Source organism: Ahaetulla prasina, chromosome 2 (assembly GCF_028640845.1).
Source record: "Ahaetulla prasina isolate Xishuangbanna chromosome 2, ASM2864084v1, whole genome shotgun sequence".
In the NCBI taxonomy this organism is placed as follows: Eukaryota; Metazoa; Chordata; class Lepidosauria; order Squamata; family Colubridae; genus Ahaetulla; species Ahaetulla prasina.
In genome coordinates, this window is record NC_080540.1 from 150265970 (window position 1) to 150292793 (window position 26824).

General features: G+C 41.7%; 1 protein-coding gene across 1 annotated transcript in view; it reads right to left on the reverse strand.

Moving 5' to 3' along the window:
- Positions 1 to 26824, reverse strand: part of ANKFN1 (ankyrin repeat and fibronectin type III domain containing 1) — a 214456-nt gene that overhangs the window by 113843 nt on the left and 73789 nt on the right. Inside the window, exons 5-7 of the mRNA XM_058172899.1 lie at positions 23366 to 23576; positions 14072 to 14266; positions 13053 to 13166 (exon numbers count right to left, since the gene is read on the reverse strand). Coding sequence (XP_058028882.1) covers positions 13053 to 13166; positions 14072 to 14266; positions 23366 to 23576 — 520 coding nt within the window. The remainder of the gene's footprint in view (positions 1 to 13052; positions 13167 to 14071; positions 14267 to 23365; positions 23577 to 26824) is intronic.

Consider the following 26824-nt stretch of genomic DNA (forward strand, 5'->3'; position numbering starts at 1 on the left):
AATTTGGTCCATTTTAAATATGTTTTAATGGTATATATTTTGTATTTTACTTTGGCTGTACACCGCCCTGAGTCCTTCGGGAGAAGGGCGGTATAAAAATTCAATAAATAAAATAAATAAAATAAATAAAATAAAATCTTTTTCAGAGGTACTTCAAACAACATGCCCCAAAATGGAGGCCTTTCACTGAATATTCTTGTTATTTTTTTTTCTGCCTAACAAAATCCTTATATACTTGTTAAAGCACAGCTACTGAAGATGGTGCTTGGGGATCAAAGAAATTCTCTCCTCAGCATGGGGTCTTTTAAGCTGTGAAATCTTACTTTCCCTGACAAAGCTCTGACTTTGAGGTGAAGAATGAAAACCAGAAGCCTCCGAGACTAGAGAAAGAGGTCAGGGTGGGAAAAGCAAGCATAAACACCAATATAAGCCTTTTAATATCGATGGTTATTATGTAATGGCACAAGGGAGCAATTTTACTCAGAATCAGGCTACTCTTCCAAGACATTATCTCCCTGAATGAATAGGATAATACAAGGAATGGGCAAATCACTTTAAATCCATTAGTATTAGAATGCTACATTCTATCAAATGTTCGGTACAAATCTCAGTAATTATTATAATGTATATATTTTATATGAATATTTGTCTATTATAAAGTGACCAGATTTCAGCGTTGGCAAAGTGGGACACCATTGACGGGGGGGGGGGGCGGGGGGGGCGCGCTGCGCATGCCTGGAAGAGCGGCTGCTGCTTCTCGGCTCTTCCAGGCAGGCTCGGCTCTCCTCTTGGCTCTTCTCTTCCTCTCGGGTGAAGTCAAGCGGCGTCTCTCCTCCCTCTTGCGCCCCCTTCTCTACCACTCCCCCTTCTCCGCCTCCTCCTCTTGCGTTGCCACCTCCCATTTTTAGAATGGGAGTGAAACAAAAAAAAATCGGTACTTTTTGGAATTGCCGCGGGACGCGGGACAAATTATTAAAAAGAGGGACTGTCCTGCCAAAAGCGGGATGTTTGGTCACTATAGTCTATTACACTCTGGCTTGTATGTACGGTTGCTTCATAGATGCATATTTTATTTTTAGTTATCCAAAATATATATATGTCTACACTTAATGGGACTTGTGGAGATGCATATATGACAATAAATAATCTTTTATAAATGAACATACAGTACAGGTAATCCTCGATTTATGACCACAATTGAGCCCAAAATTTCTGTTGCTAAGCAAAACAGTTATTAAGTGAGTTTTGCTCCATTTTATGACTTTTCTTGCCACAGTTGTATGAATCACTGAAGGTGTTCACTTAATAACACAGTTATTAAGTGAATCTGGTTTCCCCACTGATTTTGCTTGACAGACAGTTGCAAAAGGTGATCGCATGACTGTGGGACACCATAGCCATTATAAATATGAGCCAGTTGCCAGGCATCCAAATTCTGAACACATGAACATGAGAATGCTGCAACATTGTGAAAAACGGTCATAAGTCACTTTTTTTCCCGTTGTCACTTTGCATGGTCACTAAACAAATAGTTTTAGGTCAAGGACTACCTGAACACCACTTTGGAACGAAACATTATTGCAAAGGGATTGCTAGCAGATTTCACAAAACGCATAGCCATGCATGTGGTGAAAGCTTCTGCGTTGGAGGTGGATCAGAGGGCGTCATCTGAAAACAAAGGCATGACAGATTAATTCTGCAATCCAAACCCTTATGGTAGCTCTTCTCTAGCAGTTCACCTCCAGCCTATAAAAATCACAGAATCATGCCAGTCAGCAGGATTGCATGAACGGGAGGAGGTGAAGAAGAGCCATGGTCGGGTTGTTTTGGCTTTAAAGGTAGTAACCAGACACCCTACACTGTGGCCTTTGCGTATCTTTCTTTTGGGCAGCTTAGAAGAGCCTTCCCTAAACTGCCACCCTCTGAATGAGTTTAAATCTCAGAATTCCTTCATCAGCATGGCCTAGAGGCCAGACCTGGGGGAAAAAATAGATACCACCATTCTCAGTGAATTTAAATAAGATGCATGGTTTTATTTAGGTTTTAAGTTATATTGTGCAAACACAATCTAGATGCCTTAGAGTAGTTGTTCTCAGCTGGTATGCCATGACACATAGCCATGACTTGGCTTATTTACTAGTATGGCACAAGATTTTGTGTGCATGTTATTTTTAAAAGTTTTTTTCGTATTATAGCAATAGCGCTTAGGCTTATGTACCACTTCATAGTGCTTTACAGTCCTCTCTAAGCAGTTTATATCGTCAGCATATGGCCGCCAATAATCTGGGTCCTCATTTGACTAACCTCGGAAGGATGAATTATTGAGTCTGTCATTTGCACCTCTATAACTGTCTGGTTCGGTTCTGCAACCCAACAAGAAAGACACAGACTTCAGAGGATAATTAGAAGTGCAGAAAAAAATAATTGCTACCAACTTGCCTTCCATTGAGGACCTGTATACTGCACGAATCAAGAAGAGGGCCGTGAAAATATTTACAGATCCCTCACATCCAGGACATAAACTGTTTCAATTCCTACCCTCAAAACGACGCTATAGAGCACTGCATACCAGAACAACTAGACACAAGAACAGTTTTTTCCCGAAGGCCATCACTCTGCTAAACAAATAATTCCTTCAAGACTGTCAAACTATTTACTAAATCTGCACTACTATTAATCTTCTCATCGTTCCCATCACCAATCTCCTTCCACTTATGACTGTATGACTGTAACTTTGTTGCTGGCAATCCTTATGATTTATATTGATATATTGACCATCAATTGTGTTGTAAATGTTGTACCTTGATGAACGTATCTTTTCTTTTATGCACATTGAGAGCATATGCACCAAGACAAATTCCTTGTGTGTCCAATCACACTTGGCCAATAAAAATTCTATTCTATTCTATTCTATTCTTCTATTCTATGGAAGGCTGAGTCAACCTTGAGCCGGTCAAGATTGAACACCCTGCTGTGAGCCGAATTAGCCTGCAATTCTGCATTCTAACCACTGTGCCACCATGGCTACTGTTTATGTTTATTCTATATAGTCTGTATATTAAGTTGTGTTCATTTTTTTAAAAAAAATAATAACTTCCCTTTAAACTATTCCCAACATTTTTAAAAATTCTTATATATGATTAATTTTCTGGTGTGCTTCAAAGCAATGCTATATTCAATATTGTGCCATGGATTCAAAAAGATTGAGAACCAGTGGCTAGAGAATGACCAAAACATTGTTATCCTATTTTCTAAATATACACAAATGACTGAAAAGGGCCATCCTGTGTATGTTTGCAAAGACAAGTCTAAAATTTCAGAAAAACCATTTTCATACCTAATAAGAAGACAAGGACATTCCGGAGAAATTGGTTTAAAAATTGAAGTGTAATAGCAATTCCATGTGGTTTAAAATTCATGTATATTTAAACTAGGGCGCATTAATATAATTGCATTGTTTTAGACTTTCTAAATGTCTAAATGTCACATTTCCTTGCCGTAAAACATTATAACCAAGCCTTGATGGTTGTTCCCCATTCTGCTAAAACAGAATGCTTTGAAGCATTCGGATAGAGGAGAATTTCAAAACTTTTTTCCTATTAAACCATTTATGTACTTATTTATTTTAAGTCACACCAGAGCTATATGTTCAATACCGTGAATAAAGTGCGTGAAGTAGATTCCTGAAACAGATAAAACTATAAAAAATAAATGTTCTAAAAGTCAATTTCTCTCAATTTCCCACATGCTGTTATAAGCCTTTAAGTTTTCTTGACTTGTATTTGTAAAGAAAATTCATGTTCTCAACATTGGTTTGTGTAAAATCAGCTGGGAAAGGAAATTAGGGGTATGCACACAATTTTTCAAGTAGAAAATGATGTTTTGTTTCAAGTTTTGAGTTGACTGTACTCTGATGGAACAAAACATGAATCGATTTGATGGCTACAGGGAACACTAGAACGCCGAACAAACATCTTGCTAATTTTTTTTTCACTCCATGGCTAAGCAAATAGGTGGAATGAAAAAACTCTACAGTATGTGGGAGATCAAACAAATTCTTGATGTGCCTAGATGACAATTTTGTCTTATAAAAAGCAGAGGAGGGAACTAGAGGAACAGCTATATTGGACTTAATTCTCACTAATAGGGTTGAAATGGTTGAGGGAATATATAGGAACTTTGGCAGAGATTAACCATGTCATACTTGAATTCACCATAATGCAACCACAGGTAAATGAACCAAGTCAGAATATTGTTTTAGACTTTAAGAGAGCTGATTTCAGCAAACTAAGAGAGAGAGCTTAAGCAGGATTCCTGCTTGTAAAACCCTCAAAAATGAGATAATGAAGGCCCCAGCAAAAACAATACCACAAATAAAGGGAAAAAAAGACACCTGATGAGGCTATTAGGGTTCCACACAGAGTTCTCTGATAAACTGAGGGATAAAAAGGTCAAATGTGGGGGGGGAAACCTGGAAAGAGGGGTACATAACTAAAAGAATACAAGTAGTCTGAATCTGCAAGGAGGAAGTCAGGAAAGCTAAGGCCCAGAATGATTTAAGACTGGCAACTAATGCTAAAAATTATTTAAAAAGAGTTTTCTTTCAATATGTAAGGAACAAGTAAGTGAAGGAAATGATAAGTCCACTAGTGGGAGAATATGACAAGAAGGAGACAGGGAGAAAGAATTGCTTAATTCTTTCTTTGGATCTCTTTTTACGCAAAACGGAAGAAATAGCCCAACTTATCAAAAAAACAGGAGATAAACAGGTATATGAGTCAAAATAGGCAAGGAATTAGTAAGAGAATACCTATCCACCCTCAAATCGCATACAAATCATGTGGACTGGATAATTTACATCCCAGGGTTCTGAAGGAACTGGCAGATGTAATCTTAGAGCTACTGAATGTAAAGTTCCTGTAGCGCAGGAAAGGCTGGAAAAGGGATGAAGTGGTTCTAATCTATAAAAAAAAAAGGGGGGGGGGAATTGATCCAGAAAATTATAAGCCAATCAGCTTGACCTCAATACCTGGGAAAATTCTGGATAAGATAATCAAGCAGTAGATTCGAGAGCACCTTGAAATGAACAAGCTTTTTACTAGATGTCAGCAAGGGTTCGTTAAAAACATATCATGGCAGACAAATTGTATTACCTACTTTGACAAAGGAACTAAATTAATAGATCAAAGAAATGTTGTGGACATACCGTAGGAACCCCGACGTGTGGACTTCAGTAAGGTGTTTGACAAAGTAAAATCATAGCCTACTTCTTGATAAGAAAGAACGATGAGGAATAGACGGTAGCATCACCAGATAGATTTGCAGTTGGCTGACCAACCACCCAGCGTGTAGTCCTCAATAGAACTAGATCTGCATGAGGGAAGTATGCAGTGCGGTATCTCAAAGCTCTATCTTGGGCCCAGTATTCTTCAACATTAGAATTAGAATTCTTTATTGGCCAAGTGTGATTAGACACACAAGGAATTTGTCTCCGGTGCATAAGCTTTCGGTGTACCTTCAACAATAGTGATAGATCAGGGGTGAAATGCTCCTAGTTCGGATTGGATCGCCCGATCCAGTAGCAATGGTGGCGGATGGTTCGTAGAACCAGTAGCAAAAATCCCTGCCCGCCCCCATGCCCAGCTGAGCCACACGATCATCAGAGGTTTTTTTTTTTACTTTTAAAAGCATTTTTTCTTTGGCTGAAAAAATGCTTTTAAAAGTAAAAAAAAAAAGCCTCTGATGATCGTGCGGCTTAGCTGGGATCATCAGAACCTTTTAAAAGCATTTTTCTATAACCTCTTTGGCCAAAGAGGTTGTAAAAAATGCTTTTAAAGGGTTCTGGCGATCAGGCAACTCAGCTGGGATCTTCAGAACTCTTTAAAAGGGTTCTTTCTACAACCTCTTCAACCGAAGAGGCTGTAAAAAATGCTTTTAAAAGGCTCCTCTGGCGATCCCAGCTGTTAAGTTCGGGGAGTAACGAGGCTGGAGACCAGGGTAGTGACAACAGCTCTTTAATATAGGGTGAACCCAGCAACAGGCTGGGGGAAAAACCTCTCCTTTTATACAGTTCTGCTGGAGGCTTCGTCCAATCAGCAACGTGCTGATTTCCCGCTCAAATATTTAAAGGCACAACTGTTAATACATAACACTCCTCCCCTCCCAGAAAACACTTGGTCTTATTTACATATTTATTTACATGTTATTTTTCGACGTAGTCACGCAAATAACCTGGGCGTCTCCTAGTTCTTTCTGACCTGCGCGGTTCAGTTCTGGGTGGTGTTTTGAGCTGGTCGGAGGGCTGTTTCTCCTCCCAGCTCTTTCTCTGGGCCATCGGGCTCTGGATTATTGGCCGACTCTTTTTCTTGGCCATCCGGCCTTGGATTAATTTTGGAATTTTCCTGCTGTTTCCCTCGGGACCTGATGGCGTCGCTGGAACTCTGGGACCTCAGCTAAGTCTTGCGCCTCCCGGGTCATTGTCAGCTGTGGATTCAAAGTGGTATTGGTCATTACCTGTCTCTGTTGGTTTGGTTTGGTCAGTTATTCGTTTCCTTAACTGATCTATGTGGCGCCGCCACACTCGGTTGTCTGGTAGCTCTACCACGTCGATTTTGGCCCTGTTACTTTTGTTACTTGTCCTGCGACCCAACTAGGGCCGTCCCCATAGTTTCGGGCCCACACCCGGTCGCCTATGCTCATTTCCCTTGTTTTCTAGCTCCCCTTGTAACCCTCGGGTGTGTAATGGGGTTCAAGCGATCAAGTGGGCACGGAGTTTCCGTCCCATTAGCAATTCGGCTGGGCTTTTCCAGTGGCTGTGCTTGGGGTTCTGTGCTGGACGGCTAGGAAAAAGTCTATTTTGTTTGCCAGTCACCTGGCTTGAGCCTGGACAATGCCTCCTTAGCGCTCCGGACGGAGCGCTCTGCAAGGCCATTCGGCGCAGGGTGGAAAGGTGCAGAGAGGGCATGTCGGATGCCTTCCTCTGCCAGGTACTCTTCAAACTGGGCTGCCGTGGTGGGGCCCATTGTCGGACACCAGAGTGTCCGGCAACCCGTGAGTTGCGAATAGGTGGCGCGGGGTTGCGATTACTGCTTGGCTGTGGTGGACTTCATAAGTATGATCTCTAACCATTTGGAAAATGCGTCCACCACCACTAGGAGCGTTTGGCCGTGAAAGGGCCAGCAAAGTCAATGTGGATTCTTGACCAAGGCCCTTGGGGCTTTTCCCATTCTCTGACTGGGGCTGTTGGGGTAGCGGTCTGGACTCTTGGCAAGCTTGGCATTTCCCTACCCTCTCAGCAATCTCTGCGTCCATGAGTGGCCACCATACATAGCTTCTAGCTAACCCCTTCATCCTTACGATGCCTGGGTGACCCTCGTGGAGGAGGTCCAATACCTTGCCCTTAACTTAACAGGAATTATTACACGATCACCCCATAACAGGCACCCCTTGAGCCGAGAGCTCATCACGTTTCTTAACAAATTCTTTGAACCGTTAAGCCGGGCGCGGCCACCCTCTCTGTACCCAACCGAGTACAGTCCTTAACACAATGTCGGTATGATGCCGAGCCACTTCCTTTGATGTGACTGGGCCAGAGTCAACGAGTCAATAAGGAGGATGGGTGTCCCGGAGTGGGGTCTTGATCGCCCCTGGCAGTGGGCATCGGCTCAATCGTCTGCATGCCCCACTTCTTTTCCCGGTCGATGCTGCAGCTTGTATGAGTAAGCGGCTAAAATATAGTCCATCGAGTCAAGCGTGGCGAAAGTGCCACAGGCGTTGGCGGTCGCCAGCCAGTAATCCCAGTAACGGTCTGTGGTCAGTCACGATTTCAAAATTCCGCCCAAAGACATACTCATGGAATTTTTGACCCCTGATACAATGGCTAATGCTTCTTTGTCTAATTGGCTGTAGTTCCTCTCTGGGAGGACATCGTTCTAGAGTAGAAACGCTATAGGGGCTTCTGTGCCGTTTGGAAGTCTATGGCTGAGTACAGCCCCACCCCATAAGGGGACGCAAACCAGCACTAGGGGTAGTGAGTCGTGATATTGGATGAGCAGGCTATCACTTGAGAGCAGGTTCTTTACTGCTTCAAAAGCCCTATTTTCTGACTTTCCCCAAGACCAAACAGTATTTTTCCTAAGAGCCTATGCAGCGGTTCCATAGCAGTTGCTTTGTTCTTTAAAAGACCGCGTAAAATTAACCAATCCCAGGAATGCCTGCAGCTCTGCTTTGTTTTTGGGCGCTGGAGCCTTCCTAATTGCCTTAACCTTGCTCTCAGTAGGGTGAATTCCTTTCTTGTCTATCCGGTAGCCCAAGAAATCGACCGATTCGACCCCTATCTGACATTTATTTGTCTTGACTTTTAATCCGGCTGTCCGGAAAATGCTCAAGACCTTTCTTAACCGCTCCCCCAATTCCTCCATGTTTTCCCCTGAAATTAGGACATCATCGAAGTAGGGAACTACCCCTGGGAGCCCTTGCAGTAGTCGTTCCATCAGGTTTTGGAACAGCCCTGGTGCCACACTAACCCCAAATTGCAATCGGGTGCACTTGAATGCCCCCTGTGCGTCTGTCGTTTGGGCTTGGCTGTGCGGGCGTCTACTGGCAGTTGTTGGTAGGCTTGGGCCAAGTCTAACTTTGCAAAGACTTGCCCTTGCCCCAAGAGTGCAATAAATGTTGCACTACGGGGCCGTGCGCTTTTCTGTAAGGCTTTGTTAAGCGTCGCCTTGTAGTCAGCGCAAATTCTAATTGACCCGTCCGATTTGATGGGGTGACGATTGGCGTCTCCCACTTTGCGTGATCGACTGGCACCAAAACCCCTGATTTATGAGCTTGTCCAGCTCCTTATCAATTTTGGTTTTAGGGCAAAGGACTCTCCTCGCCTTAAGCCTAATGGGGGCTACCTGGGGTCTAAGTTGAAGGAAATAGGGGTCCCCTTGTACTTGCCCAGGCAGTCCTTGAAGACATCTTGAACTCGTTAAAGAGAATGTCTTTCAAATTGCAGTCACTTCTGTAGATGCCAGTCACTCCCATGCCCAGGGCACGAAACCAGTCTAGTCCCAACAGACTGGGCAGAGTTCCTTCGACGATCGTGATGGGCAGGGTCTTTTGTGAGGGCCGTGCTCGACTCGGACGGAGGTGGTCCCTCGAACAGGGATGCGATTCCCTGGTAGTCGTGCACTCGTAGCCGCTGTGCTTGCAGATGGCGCTTGACGGACGGCAGCGACTTCGCCAGTGTCCCAGGACATGATGGTGATCGCTGATCCGTGTCTACTTCAAGCCTGCACCGTACTCCCTCGATCTTGGGCTTTGTGAAAATCTTCTTTTCCACTTTGGTTGGGCCTATAATGACAGTCGTTTGGTTAGACTTCGCCTTTCTTGTTTGAACCAATCGCGGGCCGCCTTTCCGGTTCAGCGTTTTGATTCGATTTGAATTTTCGGCGGGAAGGTTGGGCGCTCTGCAAACCTGAGCTAAGTGTCCTTTCTTCCCACACCGCCGGCATGTTGCGTCTTTATAGAACAAAAAGCAACTGGGCAGAAGCTTGTCAGAGATTCAACTTAGAATTAAGGAGAAATTTCCTGACAGTGAGAACAATTAATCAGTGGAACAGCTAGACTCTCTAAATTACGGATGCACCATCACTGGAGATTTTAAAGAATAGATTGGACAACCATTTGACTATGATGATATAAAATCTGCTGCCTTGAGCAGGGAGTAGGACTAGGAGATCTCCGAGGTCCCTTCCAGCCCTATGAATCTACATTCCATGTTTTATGATATATGCTGCCAGCTGCCAGTCAACTTGTAGAATATAGTAATTGGGGAAAACACTTTTTAAAAAAATGAAAACAAATCCTCACGGGTGCAGCTCTACCCCTAGAAAATCTCTGACTTTAATTTAAAATCTATTATCAGATACTTCTCCCTTCTCTCCCCGCAGATCCTGAGACTCTGAGCCAACACCTTGACAAGATAAAACAGATAATTGTTTTAACTTTCCGATGCAGTGGTACCATTACTGCCTGAAGATAAACAAAACACAGCCAGAAAGGCAGAAATTGTACATCATGCTATTCCAATGAAATTTTCTTAATGTTTTCTTTTCTTTTTGAAATCCTCTTAGCCAATTCTTCTGGAGGCACTGCCACTCCACCTATTTAACAAGATTAAGCTACAGTTTAGCACGCTCCCTTTTTGCCATCCATCTGCCAGGCACAACCTCAGTAAAAGCAACCGATGGCGATGGCATTTCTGAATTACACGAATGACGTTAATACTGAAACTAGAAGACCCAAGAACGTGCATGCAGGGCACGCGCCGTACGTGAACAAGGTGTCAACCCTGAAGCTGACCTGACTGAAGGCATTTTGTCCACTTCAGCGTTGCCACACTGGAGCTGAGGGATAGGGAGGGGGGATTTGGTATAGAGGGGTCTGTAGCCAAAACAACATATTTTCTCTTGGGAACCAAGGACATTCTCACACCTGGTCGGAGGAAGGCGGAGTGATGCCATCCGGCTGCCAGCCTGCACTGTGATTGGAGCATGTGACTGATTGTTTTGAGGAAGTAGAAAAACTTTTAATTAGGTGAAAACCGCGGGAGAATTCAGAGTCGGTTTTCACCAGATATGTGCCAATATGATAATTCCAATAAAAGAATTCTTTGAGGAATCAACCTGCCTCAGAGTCTTGCTTGCTATGGATTTATTACTTGGAACCCTGACAGAAGGCAGCTTCTTTGGATTTTTAAATTCACCTGGAAGCCCAACCTCAATAGGACACAAAAATATGCACAGCATGTGCACACATATATTCACCAGTGCCAACCGAACCAACCCTATATTGGTAGTCTTTGCATTTGGGCAATCTCAGTAGCATTACCAAAACTAAGAAAACAGTTCGTTCCATAGACACCTGAATCCCTTTCACTACCTGCATTCCAGATAGTGTTTCCCAGGTAAGCCTTAAGTTGCCCCCCTCCTCTTTTTTTTTTTTTAAAAAGCAGCAATGACTTGCTGTTGGATGCAGCCTTCTCTTTCTGCTTCACCATCAGCTTCATTGTTGCCTTTCTCTCAAGATTTCACATGGTACCTCATCCAATTTAAACCAACAGCACTAAAGATTGGGTTAGTCCTCGCTGCTGCTGAAAATTCATAAAGCCGAACCCCGAGCTTGAAGCAAAATAGCTTATTTCAGCCTGACCTCAAAACAAAGCGTATATATTGGAGCGTATATATTTTGTTTCAGGCTTAGAACACTTCGAACAGCTATTCTGAGGCTGGATTACTTCAAGGTCTACTAGTTTTCTGTAAGAAAAATTCCTACAGAAAGCAACAGTTGAGAGATGGATTCTTTCTCTGTCCGATTATTTCCTGAGCACGTCTTCCCAAGGAAGGAGAGGTTTTCAATCTGTACACTTGCTGTGAATAAGGGTATAGTTTATTCCTAAACTATAGCAAAAAAGCATAAAATAAAATAACAGCTTGAGAAAGATTTGTGACAGCTACATCCAAGCTAGTGTCTCAAATACTGCCTAGAGAGATTCCGGATTCCATCATTCTCAATCACTATGGCCAATAGAAACTGAGAGATAATGGCGCGGGAGACATCCAACACATTTAAAAGGCACTAGATTGGGGGAAGTTAATTTGTACATGCCATCACACCATGTAACAAATTCCAGTTTTAGCTTGTGGTTTACAACTGTATGTGGCTCTAGAAACTGAAAAAATCTAAATTTTAGTGAAATGGTGAAACACCACCAGAAAGTAGCAGATAAGTAACTATGGGGCTCTTGTGATAATCCTTAGTTACTACTGAAACAAATATTCCTGCTCTTTTTTATTAATTTATCTCCTGCCTTTCATACAGGAATTCAGAGCAATGTATAGACAGCAATCCCTCCTCCTGCTTTTCCACATAATAACACCTTGCACCTTTCATTAAGGAATGGGCCCCACTTTTAGATTTCTGTCATGTTTTCTCATTTGGGATAGTATCAACTGATAGGTGAATTAACGGAAGCCAATCTTTAAGGACTTGTGAAGAATAAAGGGAATGATGGCAGGACCAAAATGAAGACAAACTATACTTAGTCAAAACACTATTTTCCCCAAATAATGATGGGAAGTAAAACATTGTGAGCTATACATGCTGTACATGCTGATAGAAAGGAGGACTAGCATTCAGGGTTACAAATGTTCAGTGGTGAATCCCGAAAAACAACAACCGAGGAGTGAGTGTCTCAGTTCTGCATTTCAATATCATATTAAGATATTGGGGTCTATGTGACGGATAATACATTTAAGTTTTGCTGAGAAACTGAGAGCTATGACCTCTCCGCCCAGTGGTGGGATTCAATTTTTTTTTACTACCGGTTCTGTGGGCGTGGCTTGGTGGGCGTGGCATGGCTTGGTGGGCATGGCTTGGTGGGCATGGCAGGTGAAGGATACTGTAAAATCTCCATTCCCACTCCACAGGAATGTTACTGCAAAATCCCCATTTCCTCCAGATCAGCTGGGTCTCGGGAGGTAGAGAATAGATGGGGGCAGGGACAGTCAGAGGTCATATTTACCGGTTCTCCAAACTACTCAAAATTTCCACTACCGGTTCTCCAGAACTGGTCAGAACCTGTTGAATACCAACTCTGCCTCCTCCCCTCCGCTCCTCTCTCTCCTCCCCTCCCCTCTTTCCTTTCCTAGGTTTGGGTAGGGAAGGTTCTGTGTCTTTTCTAGCTTTTCTTAATTACTATCAAGACCATGTTAGGGCTTAAACATGCTGTCGCTGAAGAGAGATACAGAAGAGAGAGGGAGGGAAGGAAGGAAGGAAGGAAGGAAGGAAGGAAGGAAGGAAGGAAGGAAGGAAGGAAGGAAGGAAGAAAGTTTAAGACACATGTGGCTTAAAGGTGTCAGATTGTCCTCCCATTATTAAAATAAATCACATATCTAATCCAAGTCATGTTGAGGAACTACTTTCAACTACAACAAAGATACAAAGCCCCTGTATTGTTTAACACACATTCATGAAAGCTCATGAAATTGATACAAATCTATTACCTTTGTATTTTGTCACCACTGCTGAATTGATGCTATGAGGCTCTTGGAAAGTGACAGTGAGTGATGTGCTGCTTGTTACCATAAGGCAGATGTTGGTTGGTGCCTCAGGGGCTCCTGCGAACAGAGGAAAAACACTGTACTTCATGCGGAACAAATATTTTTCAAACACTGCCCTGGGTCATTGAAGAAATGAGTCGAAGCCATGCAACGAGGGCTGGAGAGCTTTCTACTGAAGTCTCTTGTGTTTGTAATGAAAACAAGGCATCTATGCTAATGAGACTGTTCGACACCATTGGTTTCTCTTGTTCTCTTCGTCTATTTGGGAGAATACAGCGTAAGTATTTCTAATGGCATGTACTTATATGTAAGCATAGTACAAGATTTAGAATATCATCATTTAGAACATCACATTTCCTCAGTAAAACAGGCTTTGCCAAAGGGACAGAATAACGGAAGCACTGATGAATTTTTATTCGTATTTAGAATTTATTTAGACACTGATTGTACTGTATGTTTAGATATCATGTATTTTATAAAAGCAAATATAAGCAGCTGTTTCTAATGCAGGTTTAAGGATGTGTCAGACTGGCTTAGCAGTTAAAACTTTCCTGCATGTAAAACACAGACTATTTGTTAAAAGACTTCATATTTTCTGACATCGGCATCGCAAGTCATGAACCTCACCGCACTGGGGATGAAATATATTTTATTACGTCGCAATGCAAGATGCTTTTCCACTGTTTCAAGCAGCTTCTTTAAGAAGGTCTAATAGTTGCCAACCTTCTTTATGCTAAATGTCCATCTCCATGAACAGACAACTGAATAATTCTTTTCTAACCCTGCACTTGTCTTATTTTAGGAACAGGTGGGTTGCTATTCTACCTGTAACCCATTTGTCAAGCAGGTTAGTTGCGCAGCTGAAACACGGAGAGAGGAATCCCTGGAGACCCAATCTGTTTTATGAATTATTTCTGTTCCACCCATTTCACTCATCCAGGCATTTCTCCCTTGGCTCTTACTGGAATGTTCAAAGCTGGACTTCATGCGTTTGTAAAGCCGGTATCTCCACTCCCAGGCTTTCAGCTGCTTCTCCTTCTCAGAGCTGTCTGTGCCGAGACTTTCACTCATGACTTGTGCAGACAGGTCATTCACCCGTTGCTGAGCTTCCTGGACTAAGTTGTTCAGATGGACGGATCTGCCTTCCACGCTGACAACTGCTAGGAAGAGAAATTGGGTTAAGTTCTGGGACTTTTCAAAGGGGAATGTAGAAGTTAGTCAGCTTTGACGGGAGAGGAGTATGTATATGAAATCATATATGAGAGTATATAGGACAGGGGTGTCAAAACTCAAGGCCCGTGGGCTGAATCCGGCCAGCGGGCTGTTTAGATCTGGCCCACGGGGCCACCCTGGAAATAATGAAGGACTAGCCCATGTTGCCTCTGCCAGTGAAAACACAGCTTGGGAGGATGGTATGCAGCCCTTCCAGGCTCCATTTTCAGTCATTTTCACTGGCAGAGGGTTGCAGGAGGCCGTCGCAGCCAAAAACAGGGCTCAGGAGCCCGTTTTCACTGGCAGAACACTTGAACCACCACAAGCACTCCCAACACGCGTGACATCAAGCTGGCCACACCCATCCTGGCCACACCCAGCCCAGTCTTCCAAGGTCAAACGCAACCCTGATATGGCCCTCAATGAAATCGAGCTTGACACATCTGATATAGGATATGAGAAATATGAGTACTTTAAAGAGTATTAGCCTGTATACTTGTGGATAAGCCCAGGGATGGAAACCAGTCTGTTTACATTAACCTATAAAGATATCATTACTGTTCCAGAGAGAACCAGGTGGCTGTCAGTCAATTAAAATATGGATAGTTCTCGTTTCATGACTACATACAATGCAGTTGTTAAGTGAAATATCATGGGACCGTAACTTGCGATTTTAAGTGCCAGATTCTCCATTGATTCTGCTTGTTGGCAGCTGATGGTAATAATAATAATAATAATAATAATAATAATAATAATAATAATAATAATAATAATAATAATAATAATAATAATAATAATAATAATAATAATAATATAATTTCTATACCGCCCTTCTCCTGAAGGACTCAGGGCGGTTTACAGCCAGATAAAACCAACAATAAATAAATACAATACAATTAAAAACCAATATTAAAAAAACCTATTAAATTTGGCCTACAATTAAAATACATTGACCATAAAACCCCATTAAAATTAATAATTAATAATAATTCTATGCCAATCCTGCGCGGAAGAATGACAATCCTGAGACCATAGGATGCTGTAACAGTGGTAAACACCTGCCAGTTGTATGGTATCTGAATCTCACTTTTGTGACTATGGGGATGCTGTATCGGTCGTCATTGCAAGAACAAGCTGTGAAGTTACTTTTTCAAGACTGTTGTAACTGCAAACAGTCATTAAACAGGGCAGTTGTGAAGCGAGGACCATCTGCATATGGATGAAAGTAAGACACGTAAGAGTGGGATTTGTGTCTTCTAGATATATGATTGACGCGTAACACTTTGTAGCTACTAATAGCTGGTTTTCTATCTCATTAAGGATTCATTTAGCATCTACAATAAGAGCATCTTCTTAGAGATGTGTCTCTGAATCTTCAGCTGCAGTTTTTCTTCGGTTCTGGTATTTATCAATTATGCTCAAAGATATAGTTCTATAGTAAATTTGAGTAGAGGAATTCTGAGATGATGTTGGGAAAAGTATGAAAGAGCCATTAAGAAGGGACTTGAAGTGATGATTGTACAGTCCAGGAGCAAGTGTGAGAAGGAAACTCAAAATAACTATGCCTGATTTGTGGGTTTTTTTTTAAGCCTAGATGGGACAGAGAGAAATTTGGACAGACTTTCAAGATTCTGTTATTATACTTACATCAATAATGTCCCTGGAATCCCTGTGGTTTCAAAGGAGACCAAATTTCTTGATTTGGTCTCCTTTGAAGGATTGATCATTTGTTATGTTGTGCAGTTGTGACCTATAGGAAACTGCAGCGTTGTTGCTACACCCCTAAACAGCTTACTTGCCATTCCATGGACTTGGCTGCTTTTAATATTGCACCAAAAAAAGCAACCATGTGATCATTTTAGCACAAGCCATATCTATTTCGCCTACATTTCAACTTTCTAGAGAGAATGATTTTTTAAAAAAACAACCCATAATGTTTTAAAGAAGATATTAAAATATAATTGAGTTCATGTGCAAGAGTATTATAGCACATAAATGTCATTTGGAGATTGTTCCAAGTATATATTAAGCCATTTTTTTCTTTATTTGAGTTGATACATTTCATTTGTAAGATTTTGACCTCACACATTATATACACTCAAAGCACCTTTATAAAGATAATTCCTTTCCCTAACCTTCTTTGTTCAAATTACTGATTTGCAGAGACTACTGCAAATCCACCAAATGCTGGTTATTGAGTGATTAAGCAAACTTTTAAACAGATATATGCAGAATCACTTGGCAGTTAATTAAGCTGTAATTGCACCCCACTGTCACCAGCAATTCATGGTAACTGCAAATACCTTTTCATTTCTTATAGAAATGTATCTTTAAATACTCTGACAACTTCTTAAACATTTAATTGTATAACGATAGGATTTACAGAGCATGTTAAACCACGGTCTATTTTAACTGTAGTTTGTTGAATAAGCCAATAAGCTCACATTACATGTGAACTCACAAAACATTGTAAATTAACCATACAGGTACAACCATTCATTTAGTGACTGTTTGAAGTTACAACAGCACCAAAAAAAGTGACTTATGAGCCATTTTCATACTTACACCTGTGGCAACATCCCCATGGTCATGTGATCAAAATTTGGGTGCTTGGCAACTGGCATGTACTTATGACAGTTGCAGTGTCCTGAGGTCATGTGATCACTGTTTGTAACTTTCCCAGCCAGCTTCAGACACGCAAAGTCAATGGGAGAAGCCAGAGTCACTTAAGGACTGCATGGTTCACTTAAGAACTGCAGTGATTCAGTTAAGAACTGTGGCAAAAAGACGTAAAGTGAGGCACAACTCACTTTGCAACTGCCATGCTTAGCAACAGAAATTTTGGATTCAATTGTGATTGTTTGTTGAGCACTGCTTGCACTGGCTGAAAATCAAGTCAAGTCAAGTCGTCACATAATGGATTAGTTCACAGCATCTGGTTCAGAGTTCCCCAAGTTTTCCGACTTTGTGGACCAGTGTGGGTGAGGGGGAGAGGGAATGGTTCTGGCGAGTGGCTGGCAAGCATGTGCATGCAGACGCAGCTCCATTTGAATGTGTGCACCTGCCTCTCATGCAAATGGAGCTTACAAAAGTGAGGATGCACATGCGCGCGTGCTTACTGGTCTTTTCTGCAGCTCGGTTGCAAACCCCTCATGGCCCATTAGTGGGCCAAGGCTCACAGGTTGGGGACCCTTGATCTAGTTCAGTGGTTCTCAACCTTTATAGTGCTGCGACCCCTTTAATACAATTCCCCACGATGTGGCGACCCCTTTAATACAATCCCCCACGATGTGGCGACCCCAACCGTAAAATTATTTTCGTTTTGAATTTATCGCGCCTGAAGCCGTATTGGCTAGCGATCTGAACTGCTTGCGATTGCCTTGAGGACGGAGGCATTAAAGCAGAGACTCCTCCCCTATTAAGTTTATCGCGCCTGAAGCCAGATTAGGCTAGCGATTGGGAGTGATTGCAGCTGGCTTGAGGGGGAGACATCAGAGCAAAGATTTCTCTCTTTTTTAATTCATCGCGCCTGAAGCCGAATTTGGCTAGCGATTTGAAGAGCCTGCAGCTGGCTTGTGGAGTCAACCATTGGAGCGCGATTCTTCGACTCGCAAGTATACTTTCCATAATTTCCGATGGTCTTAAGTGACCCCTGGCAAATCGTCATCCGACCCCCCAACGGGGTCCCGACCCACAGGTTGAGAACCACTGATCTAGCTGATGCTAATTTGAAGAGTTTATGTGGGGCTATTTGCATCCCATCTTAGCTATCAGCTGTGGAAGAAGAACTCCACCGGCAGCAGTGATCTGTATATAAAATTCTCCTCTTTAAACTTCCAATGGATGGAGATAGCAAATGCACATGGTGATCAGCACAGTGTATTATTTAGCCACAGAAATGGCTCTAGGTGCCTAGCCTGCGTTCCCAGGCATGTTTGCATTAAAAGCAGGAAATGAAGACTCATTTACGATTGCCCCTCCGTGCCATCAGTCTGCATTTATTTACAGACGGTCAGTGAAAAATCAGCTCAGTCTTTTTTACTTTTTTTTAACTGCTGCTTAGAACACTCAAGGCTGTGTGTTTCCTGCAGATTTGTCATGCCTCATGAATGTTACTTTAGCCGTCAATCACGTGCTTTAATTCCTGTCACCCCTGATTCTTTTTTTTCTCCTCCAGTCACGAACCATGACAGAAAAATAAACAAATAAATATTAAATGACACAACTCTTTTCACTGAACAGCTACAGTAACCCAGGAGAGGGAGAGAGAGAGAGAAAATCACCCTGGAAAGTTAAAGGAGGCCAGTTTAGATGATAATATAAGTGTTTGGACACGACACATCCATAAAAGTGCACCAATTCTACAGACTTTGGTGAAAACAGAGAGCGGGCTAGAATATACAGGGATAACTCAGTAGGCAAAAAAAAATAAAAAAATTCCAGGAAATCGTAGCCTCAGGATACGATTTCCTGGAGCATGGAGACTGGTAGATCCATACGAAATGTTATTAATTTAACTAACTTTAAATTAACAGCAGAGTTTGCTTAAATTCGAGCTCCTGAGGACACAGTTTCATTATGTGACTTCTTTTTATTATTATTATTTGCATTTATATCCCACCCTTCTCCGAAGACTCAGGGCGGCTTACACTATGTCAAGCAATAGTCTTCATCCATTTGTATATTATATACAAAGTCAACTTATTGCCCCCCAACAATCTGGGTCCTCATTTTACCTACCTTATAAAGGATGGAAGGCTGAGTCAACCTTGGGCCTGGTGGGATTTGAACCTGCAGTAATTGCAAGCAGCTGCTGTTAATAACAGACTGTCTTAGCAGTCTGAGCCACTCAAGGACCCCTTGAGTGCTGAGATGCGAGCAAAATCCATTGGTATCATAGTATTCTTAGCCACAAGTTTCCTAACGGCGAATGCAATCCACTAATGGAAGAGCTTGCCTTCAGAAGTTGTGGATGCTCCATCGCTGAATGGAGCATCAACTGAATGGAGCATCAAAAAAGAGGCTGGGCCACCATTTATCTGAAATGGTATAGGGTCTCCTGCTTGAGCAGCGGGTCGGACTAGAAGACCTCCAAGGTCCCTTCCAACTCTATTATTCTATGTTCTACACGGGATGTCAGAATTTGAGTCACAGTTTAAATGAGGGTTGACTGACTCAATTGCTCTCCCCTTGCAAGCACACAGACAAGGGGTAAAAAATGGAGTGGGACAGTTCCCTGAATGGAGACAGTGGACGGTATCATCAAGCAGGTGAGGTGTTCCTCAGGTATTTTTTTGAACAAGGGTCAACCAAGAGCAGTCTGTGCAGCACCACAGGCAAGTTCAAAGGGTGGCCGTCTGGTTCTTATCTTCCAGCCAGAGCTCAGGTATCTTCTCTAGGGTCCCGTGAGCCTCAAACCTTCTCTTGGCTCTAGGTTATCTGCTTATTTACAATTGTCATTGCTTGTTTTTTTGGTGGGGGGGGGGGGGCGGGAGTGGCTTGTTGCTATTGGAAATAAATGCATTCCACGTGGACAGTTGAACTGACTGGAGACTGTTTTCTGTTCTAGAGACCAATGAATTCTCATCTCAGAATCTGCTGGTGGGGAATCAATGGAGAGCTCCTTCTGAAATGACTGAACCCCACAGGTCTGAGCCAGCAGGGCCAATTGGAAGCAAGGTGGGGGAGTTCCAGTTTGGTCACATTTAGAGGGGCCTCAGATTCCCTGTCTCTGAACTGATAGGAGATGGGGTGTTGTAAAAATTTGATAAATAAAATAAATAAAATAAAACAACCCTTTTATTTGTATAAAAGTGTATATTCTGAGATATACATACACCTACACCTACTATCTATCTATCTATCTATCTATCTATCTATCTATTTGTTTTCTGAGGTTTTCACGTGTGTTTGTATGTAGGTCTTTGGTTGTTCGGATTTTCTCCCATGTAAAATTGGAAGTGTCTTGGCGACGTATCGACGAAGTCTCATTCGTCATCTTCAGGTTTCAGCTTCGTGCTTCTTTGCTCCCAGAAGCACGAAGCTGAAGCCTGAAGATGACGAATGAGACTTGCATTCTGAAGCCTGAAGATGACGAATGAGACCTGCAAACAGGGCACACCCCCAGCCAATCAGAGCACAAAAACCCCCCCATCTAATCAGAGCACAGCCAAGCTCCCACCCAATCAGTTCAAACCCCCACTAGCAGTTAAAAAGGAAGAAACATCTGCAATCACACATTGCTCCCAGAAGCACGAAGCTGAAGCCTGAAGATGACGAATGAGACTTCGTCGAAACGTCGCCAAGACACTTCCAATTTTACACGGGAGAAAACCCGAACAACCAAAGACCTATATACAAACACCCGTGAAAACCTCAGAAAACATATATATATATATATATATAGGTCTTGGCATATTCGGGTCTTTTCCCATGCAAAGCTCACACAAGCACAAAGCAGAAATCACCAGCCGGAAGATGATGAGTGAGACCTCGTTGAAACATTGCCAAGATACTCTCAATCTTACACGGGAAAAGACCCGAATATGCCAAGACCTGCACACACACACACACACACACACACACACACACACACACACACATATACACATATATACATACATACACACACACATCTACACACGCACCCATATAAACACATACCATAGACAGAGACATATACAGTAGGTAGGTAGGTAGATAGAGATTCACCTACAGAGAGCCCTCAGCTTACAACCAGTTGTTTAGGGACTATTCCAAGTTACAACAACTCTGAAAAAAAGTGACTAAAAAGTGACACTTAACAACTGTTGCAGCATTTCCATGGTCATGTGATCAGAATTTGGACACTTGGCAACTGGTGTGTATTTCTGATAGCTGCACTGTCTCAAGATCATGTGATCCCCATTTGTGACTTTCCCAGCTGGCTTCTGACAAGCCAAGCCAATGGGGGAAGCCAGATTCGTTTAACAACCGCATGATTAAACTGCGACACATCTCACTTAATAACTGCCTCGCTTAGTTAGTGTCTAATCTCACCCAAGCAAAATTCTGCGGGAAAGGATTTTTGCCTAATCTTTGAATTCTTATGTATTACCATTTTTTTCCAACGCAGTATTTCAAAACCCATCTTTGCGATGTTTCTATATCTCTATGATTTATTCATCGTTAGTATGATGGTGAAACTTACACATTAATATAAGAGCTTGTGTATCCATCAAAATTTTGCCAGCAGCACATTTTGGTACAATCTCATGCGACATGAAAGTCTGGCCTGCGATACAAACTACTATTCAACAATGCTGATTTGCAACTGTTTTTTTTCCTTTTTACTGCAGTTTTGGGTTCAAATAACTTAGTTCATTAAACCCTTTCCCCAATCAGGTATGTACAAGAAGATACTTTGTCTGAAGAGGTGTGACAAAAAAGAACAGTGAGAATTAAAATGTTTACAGGTTAAGCATTTTAACTAGCTGACCTATGTTGGGAAACGCAGCTTCACAGCATCTCACAGCATCCTTCAAATCATTAATCCCAGATTCAAATTTTGATTTGAACGAATCTCCTTAAGATGTCCAGTGGGACCAAAAAACAAAACAAAACAGTATTAAGCTTGATATCCAAATGACATCAGTGCTTTCAAGGCATATCCACAGGGGCCTTTGTTTACTAGCCACATTGGAATGAATGAATGAATGATTTCAATGTTTGTTATTGCCTTGTTCCATTCTGGCCTCCTGTCAGCCCAACAGCTGGCTGCAAACCACAACAGCAGGGCCTGTATACTTGCTTCTTACAGAACTGGGGAAAAGGTGTTTTATGACTAGCGCTATATTCCATTCATGTCTGCTCAAAACAAAATTCCGCTGGCCGGCTCTATAAATTGTATTAGGCTACAGTCAGTGGTGGGATTCAGCCAGTTCGCACCACTTCGGGAGAACCGGTTGTTAACTTTCTGAGCAGTTTGGTGAACTGGTTGTTGGAAGAAATCATTAGGGCAGTGAACCAGTTGTTAAATTATTTGAATCCCACCACTGGCTACAGTTGCTTTTAACTCTGGTTTGCCGTGATTTACATACCACTATGGCATGTAAGCATTATGCTCAATTATTATACAGCTTGTGAAGTTATACAAGGCTTTAAGCATGTTAGAATACAATGATGGGACATACAAGTAGTCCTTGACTTATAGCCATTCATTTAGCAACCATTTAAAGTGACAATAACTGTAAACACAGTTCAATTTTTTAAAAAAAATCAATAATAGAATCATGATTGAAAATGGTTCCAAAATTACAGAATTAAAGAGGAGAATCTTGACCCCTTCAAAATAGGGGGACTGGAGGCTAAAACATATGAAGAACAAGTGCAGGAACTCGGTATGTCTAGTTTAATGAAAAGAAGGACTAGGGGAGACATGATAGTGTTCCAATATCTCAGGGGTTGCCACAAAGAAGAGGGAGTCAGGCTATTCTCCAAAGCAACTGAAGGCAGGACAAGAAGCAACAGGTGGAAATTAATCAAGGAGAGAAGCAACTTAGAACTAAGGAGAAATTTCCTGACAGCTAAAACAATCAATAAGTGGAACAACTTGCCTGCAGAAGTTGTAAATGCTCCAACACTGGAAATTTTTAAGAAAATGTTGGATAATCATTTGTCTGAAATGGTGTAGAGTTTCCTGCCTGGGCAGGGGGTTGGACTAGAAGACCTCCAAGGTCCCTTCCAACTCTGTTATTATGTTATGTTATGTTATGTTACGTTATGTTAAAATAGAATGAATGGGATGGGCACATAGAAATCCCAGGGAAGTACATTTAATAATAATTGTTTGGGTTGAACACTTTAGCCTTTGAGTAGGCGACTATGGAATATCTAGCAGTTCTCCATGATCCAAATAGGAATATGAGTCTTCTTTTTGCTGATTGATAGCATACAGGCGAAAATACAACTGGCTTTAAAGAACTGTGTGTGCCAGTTCTCCTTTGATTTATTTGACCTTTTTAGTATGGTTCTGCTTTGTTTGTACAGTATTCTGCAATACTTACAGTGTGGGCTCTCCTTTGCACCAACTTTCATGAGGATCTTGGCAATGGGCACATTATTCGTCAGGATGGCGATGTCCAGAGCTGTCAATCCCTCACTATTAGGTGTGTTGAGATCCAGCTCCTCTGGTGTGTATTGGTAGAGAAGAACCTGGACAGCATCCAGGTCCTGTTGCTCCACAGCCTCGAACATGGCTTCGCAGCACTGGAAATTCTGTTGGTGAAATAGTTGGATGTGCCTTATGGGTTTTGACATCAATTTTGTAAAAAACATTACACTAAAAACATTGTGCAAAACCTGATCATGCACATTTCAGTAACTATTGTAGAAAGTTAGCACCTACACCCCTCCTAGAAGAATGAAATATTTTGGGAAATATTTAAAAAGGCAGAATATTATGGAATATTTTCCTAAAAGAGAAATGGAGAAACATGCTCTTGGAGACAGAAAGCAGCCTCCAAGACTTTCTTAATAGCCCCAGCAGATGCTGAGGCCAGCTTTTAGAAATGCAGATTTGATAATCCATTTGAGACAGGATATTTTGAAACAAAGGCAGAATGGTAGGATTAGAAGCAGCCATCACCCAAGATCCAACACATTAAGCTACAATAGGAATTATTGCATCACCCTCAGAGCAGTCCAAACTTCAACTAAACTTAGCTCAGACAAACACCTAGGATTTGTACAACAAATCTATCTAATCGGCAAAACCGAAGTCAATGTTTCATCTTTTTTCATCACAAGCACAAAACCCAGAAATGATATCCAAATAAAAAGCATAAATATATTCTTCTCTTTGAATAGAACAATTGATTTAACCATTACTGATTTATCTTCCTTGCTGTGGAAATAATATGCATTTCTGTTTGTGCTTCATAATCTTTACAAACGATCACCATTTACATTAATGAAATTCACTGTATTCTTTCAGATTCTTAATCTTAATTTTCAAGGATTGAAAAACTCAAGAGGCATCTGCAAGATCCAGCGCTTATTGGCAAAAACCGGGTTGCACCTTAAGCTCCATCTCTAGATGTGCATGATTTACAAATATACAAAAGGGGGTTCAATTAGTGTTGTGTTGGTGTGATACTAATTTAATAATTTATTCCATCTTGAACAGCGCCCTCTCCCTTTTTTCAGCCTGGCATCTTTCAGCTGTGGTGGGTCTCCAGTTCTGAATTTCAAATCAAATTGCCCTTGGGATACTGTGGTCCCCACACTTCTGAAAGACCATCCCATATGTTGCCCTGATAGACCGGTCTCACCAGAAAAAAACACTTAATCTCTCCCCTGGTATAGCCGACAAAGCAAGGAGAGCCTGTGGCTTAGAGGTTAATACATTTACCCAATATGCAAATAGCCTGGGTTTGAATCCCAGAAGGTTAGGACTAGCTGATGAAAGCTAAATAATTTGAAATAGATCTATACTAGTCTCCCTTTATTTCTTTGTCAATAAAACATAAATTCAACACAAACATAGTTTGCTGGGAAAGCGACTGCCTGCAAAGACTCCTGGATTGGGGCTGAAAGGCGAAAGCAGAAGCAGTATGCTCTGTCTCATAGTTGCCCTCATAGACCGGTCTCACCAGAAAAAATACTTTATCTGGAAGACTACTTTAATGGGAAAGATGGTGCAGAATAATTCTGGAATAGATTTCAGTGGAAGAAAATTTAGTACCGAGATTCAGATTGTGGCAGCCTTTCTGTTAAAAAACAATGATGATGAGGCTTTATTTTTAATTAAGATATCTTGTTGTCTAACGGATTTGATGGAGAAAGTAATTTAAAATCCAACTCCAAAGGATTCTACCTGCTACTTTGCATTGAAGATGTAGAGTTGTTTGTTTTTGCTTTTGAAATGCAAATTGCCTGAGTTCAGGGATTTACCCTAAAGCAAATACTAGTTTCAGAAGAGAAGTTGCTCTCTGGAATTCTATCTCTGAGCTAATCCCAGGAAATTGGTAGCATAAATTAATAGAATAGAATAGAATAGAATAGAATAGAATAGAATAGAATAGAATAGAATAGAATAGAATAGAATAGGAATTTTTTCTTGGCCAAGTGTGATTGGACACACAAGGAATTTGTCTTGGTGCATATGCTCTCAGTGTACATAAAAGAAAAGGTACCTTCATCAAGGTACAACACTTACAACACTTAATGATTGTTAAGTGCAGGGGTGTCCAAACTTGGTCCCTTTAAGACTTGTGGACTTCAACTCCCAGAGTCCCTCAGCCAGCAAAGCTGGCTGAGGAACTCTGGGAGTTGAAGTCCACAAGTCTTAAAGGGACCAAGTTTGGACACCCCTGGTTAAGTGTATTAAGTGTATATTAAAGAATATAATTCACACTGGAGGGGGGAAAATCCAAAGAAATGAAATTACATGTAGCACTCATTAAGACATTAGATCTCAGAAAGTTTGGGCTTATAATCAACAATGGTAGATAACCAGGAGTGAAATCCAGCAGGTTCTGACAGGTTCTGGAGAACCGGTAGTGGAAATTTTGAGTGGTTCAGAGAACCGGCAAATACCATCTCTGACTGGCCCCAGAGTGGGGTGGGAGTGGAGATTTTGCAATATCGTTCCCCCAGGAGTGGGGAGGGAATGGGAATTTTGCAATATCCTTCCCCTGGAGTGGGGAGGGAATGGAGATTTCGCAGTATTCTTCCCCTGCCACGGCCACCAAGCCACATCACAGCCACCAAGCCATGCCCACAGAACTGGTAGTAAAAAAAATTGGATTTCACCACTGTAGATAACAAATACACAGTAATAGGTTTCTCCTAATATCCTATGGTATAGTTGGCAAAAATAAAGATAAACAAAAAAATGACATTAGCCATCATAGCTAAAAATAAATCAGGATTGTGATGATCTCGAGAAAGGAAATCAGGTCCAGAAATGTCCCATCATTATCTGATACTTCTTTATAAAAATTAAATCCACATCTCCTTGGACAGATCCACTGCAATAGGATTTCACGCTCCCACAATGAATAAAGACATACCGAAATGATATGCCATTTCCAGAAAATCTCACTACGTGGAAGTAAGGGCCATATCAGTGATCCAAAGATGTCATCACCCATCACATCCTTTATGTCACATCGATCGTCCCTGTGATCTGATATCTGCAGATCATCCAGAACATGACTATATGTGAAGAAGAAAGGATTGACATAGTCCAATGTCACATAGCTGCACCACATAGCTTGGTATTTAAGCCCAGGAAAAAAAAGAAATCATTAGACCTCCCTTTAAAAGGCAGTTTGCTCAGATGGAAAAGAACAACCACAGGAAGCAAACCAATGTACCTTCTTGCAATTGCTCTTGAAAGAAGCATGTATAGAACCATATTATCACCCATAAGATTTTTGCTTACAAAGATGTCTATCTCAGTAACACTGCTCAGCAATGGTGACTTGGCGGGTCCTATAAAATTCTCTTTTCGGTATCCC